At 38.1% G+C, this 15,662-nt stretch overlaps 1 protein-coding gene across 12 annotated transcripts in view; it reads right to left on the bottom strand.

The window, feature by feature from the left end:
* LOC123769849 (KICSTOR complex protein SZT2) overlaps positions 1–15,662 on the bottom strand; it is a 146,510-nt gene that overhangs the window by 118,591 nt on the left and 12,257 nt on the right. For all 12 annotated transcript variants that reach the window (XM_045761221.2, XM_045761225.2, XM_069301235.1 and 9 more), the window contains exons 12-19: positions 14,694–14,804; positions 13,844–13,967; positions 13,304–13,408; positions 12,451–12,590; positions 11,728–11,955; positions 10,087–10,165; positions 9,838–9,965; positions 8,611–8,773 (exon numbers count right to left, since the gene is read on the bottom strand). In XM_045761221.2, coding sequence (XP_045617177.2) covers positions 8,611–8,773; positions 9,838–9,965; positions 10,087–10,165; positions 11,728–11,955; positions 12,451–12,590; positions 13,304–13,408; positions 13,844–13,967; positions 14,694–14,804 — 1,078 coding nt within the window. The remainder of the gene's footprint in view (positions 1–8,610; positions 8,774–9,837; positions 9,966–10,086; positions 10,166–11,727; positions 11,956–12,450; positions 12,591–13,303; positions 13,409–13,843; positions 13,968–14,693; positions 14,805–15,662) is intronic.

Genomic DNA, 15,662 nt, shown 5'->3' with positions numbered 1-15,662 from the left:
TGATCTGGACAAAGTATATAGAGCAACTGACAGATGTAATTCAATGTGAATAAATGTACATTATGTTATGTGGAAGAGAAATTAGGCCACACACAACCTATAAATTATGTGAAAAGGCTTTAAAGACCTCTGACAAATAATGAGATCTCTGGTTGGTTCTGGACAGGAAACTTGTCACTACAGGACCATAAAGGACATTATGTGAGAAGCCTATTAAATGCTTTCCAACTGCAGACTCGCTGAAAGTACCTGGACGGTTAACACTAAAGAAATCATTCATGACTTTTGAAAGACCAAAATTGGAGTATACAGTTGTTACATGGTCCCCCATGTCTCAAGTAGCACATCAATAAACTGGAAAAGGTGCAAAGACATAGTAATAAATCACTTCTGGTACTGAAAAACAAGTTATGGGGAGAAACTATTTGGTGTTAAATATGCTAAAGCTGAATATAGAAGGAAAAAGAGGCCATATGGTCACTACATACAACACAGTAAAAGGAATCAACAAAATTGACAAAGAGGAATTCTAGAAAATTGCATTTTCAGGAACATGAGGGCATAGATTCAAGCTATGGAAGCAAAGACGAAATATATATATATTTAACAAAAAAATATTATCTTTTACAGAGTGGTAGATGGTTGGAACAAATGAGGGGGTGGTGGATGCCAACATGATCAGTAGTTTCAAAGCACTGTATGGTAAAGAGTACAGTACTGTTCTGGGAAGACGAGACACCACTAGCGCAGCTCTTATCCTATTACTATACTTTGGTAATCCCTTGAATAATTGCACACTTACACATTCACAGCGAGATGGACATCAACAACATTGAACACGAAATATTAACACAGTCGATGACCACTCTGTATTAGTATCTGATTATATACTTATGAAGATCATGTAAAGATAAAATGCAGATTAAGAGTGTGAGATGAGCACACCAGAAAGGGAAATACCAGATCAAAGAATTGTCAAGAAGAAATAACTTGTGAAAGAGAGCTTGAAGAAAAAAAAAACAAGATATGCTTGACTACATGACCAGCAAACTCAAAGTGGAAGAAAGATTCATACCACCAGTGAGGAATAAGGGAACTAAAAAGCACAGAACATTAGAAATTACTGTACAATATACTGTATACACAAAACTTAAGACTGGCAGAGAAGCAGTATGAGAATGACATAGCATTCAAAGTTACATCCCAGCCAAAGTTGCTTTGCTGCAGTGCATGCAATAGGATTTCTCAAGACAAGATTGTGTACTTTCATCCATTCACATGTGATCGCCCAAGGAAGCTTCTGGCTGCTCGAGCAAGATTTGGTACGACCAGACTTGTTGCACATTGCCACATTTAGACACCTTCACTATCATCAGTCTAACCTCATTATTGGAACACTAATCATCTCTGCACATTTAATAATTTGTAACTTTTTGAACCATTCCAACAATTTAAATTAAATATTTATTCTAAAGCATTACAGTACTGTATTTACATTGATACCCATATTAGAATAAGTCAATGTAAGGAAATTATGAAGGGAAAGCACTACGCCAGCATGACTATTGTATTTAGCACCTGCAAGTGATACGAGGACAGTAGACAAATACTTGGACCTTTGGGAATTAAAACACTTGCCCTGCAAGATTGAAAATTGCCTCAATAATGGCTGAGATGAAGTGTGTTGGTGTTTTACAAATGCCTATGCATTATTTTATTTACTGCCTCAGCCTCTAGTAATTATACTTCTTTCATCTTCAAAAAACACAAAATCAGACAAACAGGGCAATTCAATAATTCAAGGTAAATAAAAAGCATTGTTTTTTATATTATTTGTCCTAAAATATGGGTTTTGTATATGAATTTTTGTTGGTACAAGATTGCAACCCCTATTTATAGCATTGAACCTATGAGAAATCTGGTTCTAAGTTACGAATGACTGACTTACGAACACCTTTTTTGGAATGCATCCAGTTTGCAAGTTGGGTACTGCCTGTATAATGATAGGTTAAATGCTCTTCCTTTGTAAATTTAATGTCTACTACTCTGCCTTACTCCCTAACTCAAACAAAAGGTATGGTTACTGCTCAGAAAATGCTTCTCCCATTCCCTCTCCCCACCAATGCTTCGGGGGGACGGTAAGAGTCTTGTTGTAAGCCAGGGGTCGCCGGCGTGATAAGATTATACTGATAACGGCCATGAGAACACCGGCAACTTGCTTCGTTCCCTCTCTGCCTTTATCTTTCAGCCTCCTCTAACTTGGTCAAAACTTCCATGCAGCTCCCTGCCTCGCCTTCCCCTTCACCCTGACTCCTTGCCACACCACGCCCCCTCACAGCAGCACCCGGCCCCCTCCCTCACTGTGGCTCCCTGCTCTCCCCTCCCTCACTGTAGTTCCCTGCTCTCCCCTCCCTCACTGTAGTTCCCTTCTCTCCCCTCCCTCACTGTAGTTCCCTGCTCTCCCCTCCCTCACTGTAGTTCCCTGCTCTCCCCTCCCTCACTGTAGTTCCCTGCTCTCCCCTCCCTCACTGTAGTTCCCTGCTCTCCCTTCCCTCACTGTAGTTTCCTGCTCTCCCCTCCCTCACTGTAGTTCCCTGCTCTCCCCTCCCTCACTGTATTTCCCTGCTCTCCCCTCCCTCACAGTAATTCCCTGCCTCATCCCCCCCACCCTGCTTCACTCACATATCCTTGAGCACCTTATTCAACTCCCAAACTCTCAGGCATTTACAACAATCTCTACAGGACTGATGATACACAATTATGGTAGCAGCATATACAAGTCTATAGGACTCACGACGCAGTAACATGGTGGGGCAATTACAGTAATCTCTACAAGATTCACAATGAAGTACTATACAGTAGTAGCAGCATTTACGACAGTCTCCTTAGAACTCTCGATGCACTACTATGGTAACAGCGTTCAGTATTCAAAAGTCTATATAGGAAAAACATGTTAAAATTTTATGTTAATTTTTTATCAAATCAAGCCTAAAATGTTTCCTAATCAAATTATAATTTCACTGAATTTTTAATTAACAGGATATTGTTCATAATTTTCAAATTAAATTAACTTTTCTTTTAATGCTGGGGGTGACCCAGAATGCTGACCCAATCCCACTGCCCCGCTCCAAAGATTTTCTTTTCTTTAACCATTTCACATTACAAAGTTACACTTTCATAGATATTTCTCCCCGACAAATATCATTTTAATGCAACCATCTAAACTTACAAACCAGACTCCTACACATACAGTATAGCTAATATGTCATTGTTTCGTCCTTTGTAATGCTGCCGTTGATATGCATATTTTTGACAATTTTTATCAAGATTTATTTAGAAGCTTTGGGAGACTTTCAATCAATACTTTTTACAAGACGTGTATATTTATATATAGTTTCACATGACCTTATTCCAGAACAAATTACATATGCAAGAGAATGTTCTATATTCAGAAATCTCTGTCAAGTGTAATATGATGAGACCAGGCAATCAGTCAGGTGGTTTATCAGTGGTGCTCTAGACACCGGTGATTTGATTGGCCAACAGCCAACATGAAAGTTCAATTGTCTCATTTGGGTAAGACATGCATGCTCCCCCCTACTCTCTCTCTCTCCCCCCCTCTACTTTCCTCCCCCCTTCCCCCCCCCCTCTCTTAATCCCCTTTTATCTCCCTCTTCCTCCCTCCCATTTCCCCTCTTCTTCCTTCCTTCCCCCTTTCCCCTCCTTTCTCATTCCCCTTCCCCCCTCTCACACTCGCCTTTTCCCTCCCTACCATTTTTCCCTTTTTCTTCCTCCCTCCCATTTCCCCCTTCTTTTCCTCCCTACCTATCTTTCTGGGTTTGTGGATTGGCGTGTGTATATATGTTGGTATGTGTTGGGGTTAGTCGAACCAGCACCGTTGCACTCCACATCTTTCACACAACCTACTGCACTATCGTGCACACCCATCAGCACCTTCCACACTACTCATGATCATGCAGACGGATCACACCACCTAGGGAACGGGGTCCCACTTCCCCTAGGGAATGAGGCCACACTTCAAATAGGGAGGTAGGGGAGTTTCCAGGTTATCAGCTCTAGGTAAATAAGTGGATGTGATAAGACTTATCTTTGTGATATGCTGCACCCTCTTCTACCTACCACTATTACCACCACTACCACCATTACCAAGCTACCATGATTGTATCCGACTATAACGATCATCATCATTAACAATATCACCATCACTGACAACCTCCATAATGACCATCATTAATTATTTTTAGCATTCACCATCAAAATATGTTAATCGTCATCACAGTGCTAACTATACATTGCTTTATTGTAATATTATTATGTTCACTACAAGCCTTGTTAATGTTCATCATCATTCATAATCAATTTCCTTCATCACTATTATTTTTATTCATATCATTATTCCCCATCATCCAGCATCATCAGCCTTGACTGTCACAATATTATCTGCCATAATGATCATCAGCAGCCACGCTGTTCCCTGTGCACTGGCAGCCACGCCGACCCCCTCCTCCCCCCCGTGCACCGGCAGCCATTTTAATTATATACCAGATACAAAAAGTTAAAGAGGTAGGGTACAGAGACAGACCTCACTTCCCATTCTTAGCAAGAAGTTAGCACACCAGCTACAGCCACCACATACTGTCATATCCCTGACTATCACTCACACCTCTCACCAATACCCATCATGTGACTCGTTTACTAATAATTTCTCCAATGTAAAAACAAGACACTACAAAATTCATCTGCTCAAATTTCCAAAAGGACAAGTTTAACCCAAAGAGAACACTGTGGCCTAACACAACCACAGAACTCGTCCCAAGATGATGATGATAACCCGTCTCCCATCCTTCGTCCAGAAGAGTGGCATTAAAAGTCCCATTCAACTGCCCTCCATCTAAGAATGGTGACACTGAGTTTGATGCTGAGTAATCCCTAGCTGCTGACAGTATTATAGCTCAATTCATTGCATGTTTACTCAAGTCAACAAAGTACACACTCACCCCCCATCCCTGTAAATGTGGTGTAAGAGCAAATGTACAATACACACTATTGTACACGTGCAGTAATATTCATGACGAACTAATTATAATTAAATTTTTCTCAGTTTTGTAAAAATAAGGCAATGTATAGCTAGCACTGTGATGATGATTAACATATTTTGATGGTGAATGATTAAAAATAATTAATGATAGCATATACTGTAAATGCATTGTACACTGTATTTCAATTCTATGGGTTATGTTTTCTATCTTGTCTTTATTTTCCAAAAGTTGTAACTTAAGTGGATGAGACAGAACCCTGTAGCCCAGCAAGACCCCAAGGCTTCTCTCAATTGTCCAGAAAAGGGATTTTGCAAGCCACATTCAACTGTATACCTAACGTGTACCTGTCAATGGTTCCAAGGTTCAAAGTTCCCGTGGTCCAGTCTCTTACCAGGCCTCCAGGTTAGTGGTCTGATCACCTATGGCTATTCCATGTAGTTGCTTGCAGCCTGACGTACGAGTCACAGCCCAGTTGATCAGGTATCCTTTGATCACTGTCCTCATGTTTATTGCACATACAACCATGCACCCACCATCCTACAACCACACCATACACACACAGCCACATCAACAACATGCCACTACCACAACATGCACCCACTCTCGCATGCACCTGTGCTCCCACTACCACAACATGCACCCACTCCCACATGCACCCATGCTCCCACTACTACAACATGCTCCCACGCTCCCACTACTACAACATGCTCCCACGCTCCCACTACTACAACATGCTCCCACATGCAACTATGCTCCCACTACTACAACATGCACCCACTACTACAACATGCACCCACTACCACAACATACTCCCACTCCCAAATGCACCCATGCTCCCACTACCACAACATGCACAATTAACCACAGCTACGACACACATCATAGGATTTGGGAGCAACACAGCATTAGCAACACACATTTGAGAGTTGGTGGCCAAGCGGACAGCACGCTGGACACGTGATCCAGTGGTCTCGGGCACCGGCAAGAAACTATGGGCAGAGTTTCTTTCACTCTATGTCGCTGTTACCTAGCAGTAAATAGGTACCTGGGAGTTAGTCAGCTGTCACAGGCTGCTTCCTGGGGTGTGTGTGTGGTGTGGGGAAAAAAAATTGTAGTTGTAGTAGAAACAGTTGAGAGGCGGGGTGAAAAAGCAGAGCTCAACCCCCGCAAGCACAACCAGGTGAATACTAGGTGAATACATGCCCACATTTCCCTATGACAATCCCACTAAACACAACAGTTAACACAAACAAACCAACTTCCATTATTATTATTTAAATCTGTGATTGTATTTTATAAAACATCTTTAAATTTACACCTAAATATATGAATACAGTATGTAATTTTATATTTATTTTACAACACATTGTTAATTTACAATACATATGCAGATCTCTGAAACATGAGTACAGTACAGGTATGATGTCGAGGAAGTTGGAGTTCTCTGCTCACCAGTACCATATCTTATCTAGTAATTTTCTAAAACCTTATCATCCCTGCTATACTCAGCTTTATATGCACTGCTCCATTTATGCTATGGAATTACATATCAAATGCTTCAACTCCAAAGATATGTAGTAAAACTATGGCCAGCTTTTACTTCACACAAAAGTACATACTCTGACTCGACAGAATTTGTCGAAGGACCAATAAAGTGGTTTAACAATCAAATAACTGGACAGTATATTAATGTCGTAAATGATGCAAGATAAAAAGTTTCTATGTCTTCAGCTATAAAGCAAGTGACTTATTACAGTATATTATTTACACTTAAAGTCATGCCTATGATAAATTTAGAAAATGCACAAGAATTTTGCTTTGTTAATTCTTTATTTCAGTCTATACAGTATATTGTACTCTACTGAATTTGTCCTCAATCTCTATACAGCATATTGAACTGTACTATACTTGTCCACATAATTTATACAGCATTTTGTACTATACTTGTCTGCATAATTTAAACAGTATATTATACTGTACTTTACCTCATAACCTATACAGCATATTGTACTGTACTTGGCCTCATAATCTATATAGCATACTATACTGTACTATACTTAACCTCAATATAATGTTAAGTACATTCTTCATGTTTTTCATAACCGTACTAAAACTAACGTATCAAATTCTCACGCGCTGCTCGAGTAAAACTGAAACGAGTAACAAATAACTGGCCAGCCAGAGGCTTTAGTGCCATACAGATATATCCCTGAAAAAATGTCAGCCAGCGGGCAGGCAGACATGGCACTGTATATTACTTGCATTTGGGTCTTGAAAAACTGCCATCCCCAGGATTGTTATTTTCTGATTATATCTCCAAAGCATAGAAAATGATTATCATCATCTGTAAGCTTTTATTTTACCTTTGCCTAAGACAGCTTAGGGAAGATGTCTTGAAGGCACTAGAAGGCTGCCGACTTATGAAACTGTCACAGCTCTAGATAAGAAGTCGGCAGCCCTAAAGTACTTCAAGACGTCTTTCCAAAACTATCCGAGACAAAGGTCAAAGCAAAGCTTGAGTGGAATAACAGCCATTTTGTATACTTTGGAGGCACTAAAAAACAAAACCACTTACTACCGAAGAATAAAAATTGTGTTACATTGTGTCACTGTATGTAAAGCACAAGCCATGTGTTTTCTCATAGACAGTCAGCAGGAAGACAGTTATAAAAATACAGTACTGTATTATGATAAATAAACACCACCTACCTATTTGCATGTAGAGAAACACCAAGTTCAGATGACACTTTCTGGGCAATATTTTGTACAGGTGCTTTATCATTTCTCAGATATACTGTACAGGGTTAATGCTTTGAAATGACAAAAGGAAAAAGGATGATACTGAGAGGGGGATAAAGTTATCATATGGGGGTGACATCAGGATGGGAATTATTTTGATAAGCAGGTAACATCAGGAGGAGGGGGGGGAGGTTTATTTTGGTGATGGGTGACATCAGGAGAGAAGAGTGATTCTGATGATGAAAGAAACATCAAGGGAAAGGTGACATCAGGGTGGGGTTCAACATCAGGGAATAATTTGACATAAGGGGGATAGTTTGACATAAAGGGGGGTTTGACATCAGAAGGGCTTCGACACAATGGGGTGGGGGCTTCAACATAATATGGGGTTCAACATTAGGGAAGGTTGACAGGGTTCAACAACGGGGGGGGGGGGGGGGACAGGGTTCAACAACAGGGGTTAGGGGTTGGACAGGAATGATCATAAAGGAGGTTAAACATCAGAAGAGGGCTTGACTGTTGACCCACCAGCAGAACATAAGCTGGGTTTAGACTATTAAGAGAGGTTAGTTTTGCCCTAAAGTGGTGATGGTAGGGGTGTAGTCAGGGCAGTGATTTGAAGTTGAGGCTGGACTCAAGGTCAGTATAACAACTCTAATATATGTATGCATGAATCACAAGAACTTAAATGTCCACTTTATAGGCATTGTAAAAATTTAAGGTAAAAAAAAAAAAAATACATACAAGGTGTTCAAGAGTTGTAATACTGTACATCCAATTATCAGCCAGTGAATATTTTGCATGTACTTACCGCCTGTGCCAGCTGACGGTAGTTACAGTTGTGGAGATGGAGAGCATGAGGCGAGGGCGAGGTGACAACCCCATTTTGCGGCTCAACCCAACACTCTGTAACTATCTGCATCTCTCCATCAGCCTCCACACTGTCTCCCTCCTCCCAGTCCTCATCAACAATACTGCAACAACAATGTCAACTCTTGAATTAATGCTGTACAAAGTATTCTATTGGACAAGAAAAACATAAAATTGAGCATAAAACTTTTATAGTTTAGACGCTTACCTATCAGTGACAACAGGAGTGAGATCTAGCTCTTTTACGCCCCGCCTCCAAGCCTGACCTGACGCACTAATTCCCTCTCTCGACATTAATGTTTATCACATTTTTTCTTAAAGTTGTGGATGGATTTGGCTTCAACAACCTCTCCCTTCAATGCATTCCCCTTACCAACCACCCATACAGAAAACAAGAACTTCCTTACAATACAAAAAACAACAAGAGTACAGTATAACTGTTCATCAACAGCATATCACCGTTATTCAAACATTATTATTAAAGTTTTGAATAACATTGGTACTCTGTTGTAACTTCATACACAGTACTGTACTCCTAAATTATGAATGCTTTACATGCTCAGTCATTTATGAAAAAACTAATATAAGAGAAAGAAAAGCAATGTTATGGCTTCCACTAACAGTTTTGTTTCCTAGTCACATTCATATATCAATAGAATTTATACAATTTATAGACTTTACCTAACTCCATTGTTATTTAGCTTTGTTCCCACTTTAGGTGTTCTACATCCATGTGTGGTTATGTTCCATTTGTGGCACTAACCAATGAGTCAAGTACTCAAAACTGCTTTTGAAATATTGCTTTCTCACTTTCAAGATGAAGAGCTAATCAGTGGCAGAAAATTTGCAGGGGAATCTACATGTAGATAACCCTCAAGTCATTAAGGAGAGAGCTTCAAAGACAGAAAATTTGAGTATTTTGATATTAAAATTATTTAATATTCTTCCATTACCAAGAGTTTGATCAAGTTATAACGTAAAGTCCAGCTAATAAACAAATCCTCACACACATTAGAATGTAAAAACATATTATTCAAAGAAAGCTCTACAGTATGTACAATAATGAATATTCATTGTTAATAATTATCCAAAGAATGCACCAAGCCAGAAAACTATAAACTGTAAATCATATTTCTTGCTGTAATGTTTGACAGTTATTATGGTTTACCTGTCTCTGCTGGAGTTAGATATGTGTGGTGGGAAGATGACGTATTGGGCAACACAAGGGAAGGTGGCCAGACCACTCTCACCACACGACTCCAGAACACCTTTACCTTCACTCTCGGTCAGCTCCAACTGTTTCAATAACAGGTTAGTTTGGTTAGCAACATTGCTTACAATAAAAATAAAAACTTAATTTACAAAATTATTAAAACATGGAGGACAACTAAAGTAAAAATTGAAGATAAATTCTTACCTTCATGTCAAATTCTCGGACCATTGTAATGATTCCATTGCAAGAATAAGCAAAGTTGAAGCCTTCTTGAAGTCTTATTCTGTAAAAATATAAGAGTGAGTATATAATCCAGTTTATAAAAATAATTCACAAAGAAATTATGTATCTTTTAAGAAGGAATAAGAATACATAACAATCTACACATCCAGTGAAAATGTTAGTATAGTGGGGCTTCGACTTACAAATTTAATCCGTTCCCAGAGATGGGTCATAAGTTGAAAAAAATTTTCCCCGTAAGAAATAATGTAAATTGAATTAATCTGGTCTACACCCACAAAATAATTAACCTAAAAATACATTTTATACCAAATAACACCCATTTTATACTAGCTAAAATACAGTACAATACCCCCTAAAAAACATTAATATGAAATTATTTTTTTATTTTCCATAGAAAATGGAGCACCCTACCTGACACACACTGAACGAACCTTTTGACATTTTTTATTTTTTATTTTCAATTTTTTTTTTTATTTAATTTTTTATAAAAAAAATCAATACCTTGCAACATTATAGCAGTCACCCCTTTACATCCCAGAACATTGTCAGTAAAAAAGTTAACAACGGCCTGCTACAGCTTGATTTGGGCGACACTATTTAGCAAAATTTTTCAATTCTTCCCATACTGCAAACATTTTCTTAATAAATGAGGAAGGGACATCCTCTATTCTACATCAACAACTCTCATACCATTTTCATGTTTACAAATGATCTCTTGTTTTTCCTCTATGGTCATCCTCGCATGTATTTTCTTAGGTCGAACCTTACCACTGTTTCTTGGGATCCATGGTGTGATATATAATTACTTTTATGTTCAAAAAACAAAAAAGCCCAAAAATAAAGAAATTCTTTACAAGCATGATCGTCACTAAGAGGGCAGCTCTGGTAAACTGAGGCAGAGTCGACCATGCCACCAGGAAACCACGCTGTCGACCCATACGCGTATCAGCAAAGTTGCTAGTCGAGGCAAATGTCGTAAGTTACATTTTCCAATCAAATTTACATCGTAACTCAAAAAATTCATAAGTATGGGCAGTCGTAAGTCAAGGTGCCACAGTAATATTAAACAGCGATAAAGAAATCCAGCTCTGTTTACATACATGATTGGGACGGTACAAAGCCATATTCTCAGTTTCCTAAACACAATTTACTACCACAGTCCACCCCTTACACATTTTAACCTTTAAATACAGTTAATGTTTAAAAGATTGATTTTTAATATATTATTGGGTATATTATTGGGAATAAGAACAAGTGGTAGTGAAAATTTTGTTAATAAAATGAATGTTATTACATAACTGCAGAGATGTGGCAACCTGAGAGCCTGGCTGGGTTCCTCAGAAGTGTGAAAACATCTCCATATCAAAATCCTTCTAGAAACCCCATGTTAAAAGGGAATGTGAAGCAATCTCATGATATTGAAGCAAACAAGATCCAGATGTGAGAACTAGCCCATGACAACCCCGCTCTTGGTCAGCATAAGTAATGACATGTTGCTAGGGGCGATGATGACATGGTCCAAACGGGAGAAGGCCTTGACTGTGATTTGAGCAACCAAGAGCATGAGGTGATACTCACAAGGTGAAAATATAGATTATATACCTTGAAAGTGTGTTGAGAATCCTTGCAACAGCATTGAGTGATACAGATGGAGCACTGGGAGCCTGTACTGCCCAGATCCAACGTCGATGGTGCAAGTAGCGGGAGAGTAGAGCCATATTGTGAGTAGCAGACTTTGTTGTACCCAGCTTTAGGTAAATTGATTTAGTAGATGAGCTTATGGGTGTTTCCGGAACAATACTCAACAGGTTACTGGGCATCTTGTCATACCTAATAAATAAACAAGGTATAAGTAAACATGAAAAAATTCTTACTGAACATATGCACTGGTTTCTTGTAATGTAAAGCATGTTAATTTACTGTACATGAACAGGCAAGCAGGTCAGCATTCTGTACTGGTGCCACTGAGGACCTTTCTAACATTCCTGTGTTAAGAGTTAAGAAGACTGAAGAATATTCAATCTAGCCTGTAATGGATTAGATGGTCCATTCACACACTTTAAATATTTTGAAGCCCTCTTTGGCATAAGTGATGAGGCTTTGTTCTCAATAATGTCAGGTCTAGTGTCAGTCACGGGCTTTAAAACTCTTCACTCTTACCTGAACCCCTGTCTCTTTATATTTCACTTGCCTGGGTCTGATGTGTCAATAGCACAAACCCTCCTTAACTTCATCCAACAAAATAAACAAAACAATTTTGAAATAAGACTTGTTTAACAATACAATATTTTCAAAATACTTATAAAAGAATGAGTGACTACATACCATATAAGAATCTTCTCAACAGGTTTGTGGGTGATGACACAGCAGGGAATGTTAGAAGCTACTCGAGCGAGAACAGGTCGCACTCCTGTCGGTCTCAGGTCACTCGATGCCGATATGGACATATCCTCTCCCATCTTGTCCTTGTCATTCAAATATTTAATAATTTTAAAAAGTTATTACGAAGTAGATATGCTAATAACTTCCATCTATTATGATTCACAAAATGGTGCCTTAAATATCTAAGTACACCACATTAAACATTGCAAAAATTTTATATCTTTGTTATCACTAACTTTGTTACTGTATCACTAGTTATAATCATTATAATTAACCTTAACTCTTACTTTCATGGAGTGTACACACTTGCCAAAACAAGATGGAATACAATATTGTACATATATTTCATGCCTAATAATTAGAGTTGCTTTACAAGCCGAAGTTTGTACAAAAAATTACTATTGGACTTAATATTGGATAAGATTTAATAACCAAAATAATGTTTTTATATGCACCAAAACTTAAAAACTAAATTAAATATGGTGATTATTCTTCAATGCTGCCAAACATAGGTAAAATTAGACCTAAGACTGGATTAGACTGAGCTTATCAACAGTGACCTCCAGGCATCTTTAAAGGCACTGGTGCCCACATCACTTGCCTCTCTCATAATCCTGCTACAGATACAGTAAATCTTATCATAGGAGAAAAATTTAATGCAATAGCACAAACTAATTTTGAAAACTCCTCAAATGTTTTTGTCTGATCAACGTATTTTGTTTTATTTATACAAGGTACAATGGGTTGAATCAGTACAGATTTTGGTGATTATTAATAGTTAAAATTTGTTCTTTACCTGTGTCTGGTGTATTGCTGGAGGTAGAGATTTGCTGCGTTCCGTAAGACCCATGCGTGATGGGAAAGTAAGTCCTTGAATCTTCTCCCGGATGTGACTCACCAACTGCAAACAAATTTCCTTCAATAATAACGGCTATATATTTAACCCCTAAACAGCACAGTTAAATAAAAGTACAGCGCTACATCAAGACACACATCTAAAAATAGCTTAATCAAATAGAGGGAAAAATCTCATATGGCAGTTAAAACAATGAAATGGTTAGCTTCCCTTGGATCAGGTTATTTACATCTTATTTATTACAATAAGAATCAGGTTTAGCATAAAAACTGAACAGCATACACACACAAATGAAAGGTTTGAAAATTTGACAATTTCACTGCAATAGACGTATGATTAAGTATCCAACTCATGACATAGATTACTGTTAATTGTAAACCAATACTCTTCAGAATGGTTGTTGCTAAACAAAAAAATTCTAAATTATATTGGTTAGCATTTTACCTTTCATACATCTTATGTCAAAAGAAACTCACTCACTTGGTTTCTAATATGTCCAGGAGTTCCTCCAAGGAATGCCAGACGAATAACAAGACATGGCGGAGGCTTGGAAGTAATACGAACCACAAAGAAAGAAACGGGTGTCTTTTCTTTATCACCTTCCCTGGAAAATTTTGTAACAAAACCACAATTATTTCTGAATTTATTCTGTTCCATTTTTATAATTTATTATTCGCATACTGCTCAATATAAATAAGAACTGAATATTTTGTGTCAAACTTTACATATAATATTTACAGTTAAAATAAACATAAGGTAAATCAAAAAATTAAAAATGACCCTAGTACTTAGTAGGTTATTGGAGTTTATGAATGCCCAATGTTGTCAAAGTCTGACCAGTAATGGCCAGAGTGTAAGGTAGAGAATGTACCAAGTTGCTAGCCCAAAAGAAAAATACAGGATGCATAAATAAATCAGAAAACCTTGGAGTGTCCACAATTTTTAAACCCATTGCTTTAAACTCAGCACACAAAATTGTTTGGAGGATTTAAGCCATCATGTTTTTAAAACCTTAATCTTGCTACTGTGTGTTTCACTGAACACTTTCATGGAATTGAGAAGCAAAAACTTAAAATATTGAAAATAAGATGCATAAGTTAAAGATCATTTCATTACACCTATATTGTATCCCTGAATCATGTGCCAGTCACAAGATCCAGGTCTGTGTATCAGATAAAGCTATCAGAGGTCTAAGTAGCAAACAGAAGTCAAAGGTCATAGCTATTATGAATACAGTATATTATATTTATAATGTTGACCTCCAGCTTTTTATTTATCACTTTCCCCAACATTTATATGCAGATTCTTAATCATTACACAAATAGCTTACCGATAAAAAAATTTGACGTAGGAGTCATTCTCTATAAGTATAAAGTCGCACCATTCTGCCAGCAGTGCTGTGAGAGCCGACTCGGCCTGCCGACAATGTACAATTCCATACCTGCAATTAACAACATTGTTACTGAGGTTAAGATCTACATCATATGGGAAAAGAATACACAATAAATTTACTTTCAACTATTAGCAAATGTACACTATATTATACTACATAATGATTGTTTATGACAGTAGTGTAACTCAAGTTGTCAATGGGATAAGTTAACCTAACACACACATCAATTACTGCAAATATAAAAAAAAAAAAAAGACTTCCATTTTGCTGGGTTGGGCAAACCTGAGACACTGCTGATAAATGGTACAATGGACAATATGGAGGATAGGGCCTCGGCAAAACTACTGCACTCCATAAAACCAAACTGAGAAACTGTTGTCCAAGAGGATGCAGTACCTCGTACTGCACACAAAGCCGTTGAAGATTCAGGTGAGAAACTCTGAATGTTATTCAACACAATGATCCAACCTTATTATAGAAAGATTGGGAACCCACACACAAAACAGTAGTCTAATCACCAATGAATGGACCAAGGTACTCAGACAGCTGAAGGGAGTCAGTGAGAAACTCAACATAAGTGGATGAAAACAAACTTTCCCAATTTAGGCTAGACCGCCTCCAGCTTAGGGCTTTACCTTTAAGCTGGATCAAACCGAACCAAGGCCCTAACTCAAGACACCCCCATATGATTGAACCCCCCCACTTCTGTTACACAACACAGGAAACAAGCCCATACATCAGCCCTGAACCTCAAGCCTAAGGAAGATGGGAAAAAAGTGGGTCACCCAAGGAGGCCTGTCATCATTTTGCTTTATTAAAAGATTGTTAACACTGCTTTTCTTATATAAGTTAACCAAAAACATTTGCTATTTATGAAAGCTGTATGAGCCCTGCAAGAATGGGATT

This window comes from Procambarus clarkii, chromosome 45 (assembly GCF_040958095.1).
Source record: "Procambarus clarkii isolate CNS0578487 chromosome 45, FALCON_Pclarkii_2.0, whole genome shotgun sequence".
NCBI classification, from domain to species: Eukaryota; Metazoa; Arthropoda; class Malacostraca; order Decapoda; family Cambaridae; genus Procambarus; species Procambarus clarkii.
Note: the sequence above shows the minus strand (reverse complement) of the source record. Positions and strands in the feature narration are given on the sequence as shown.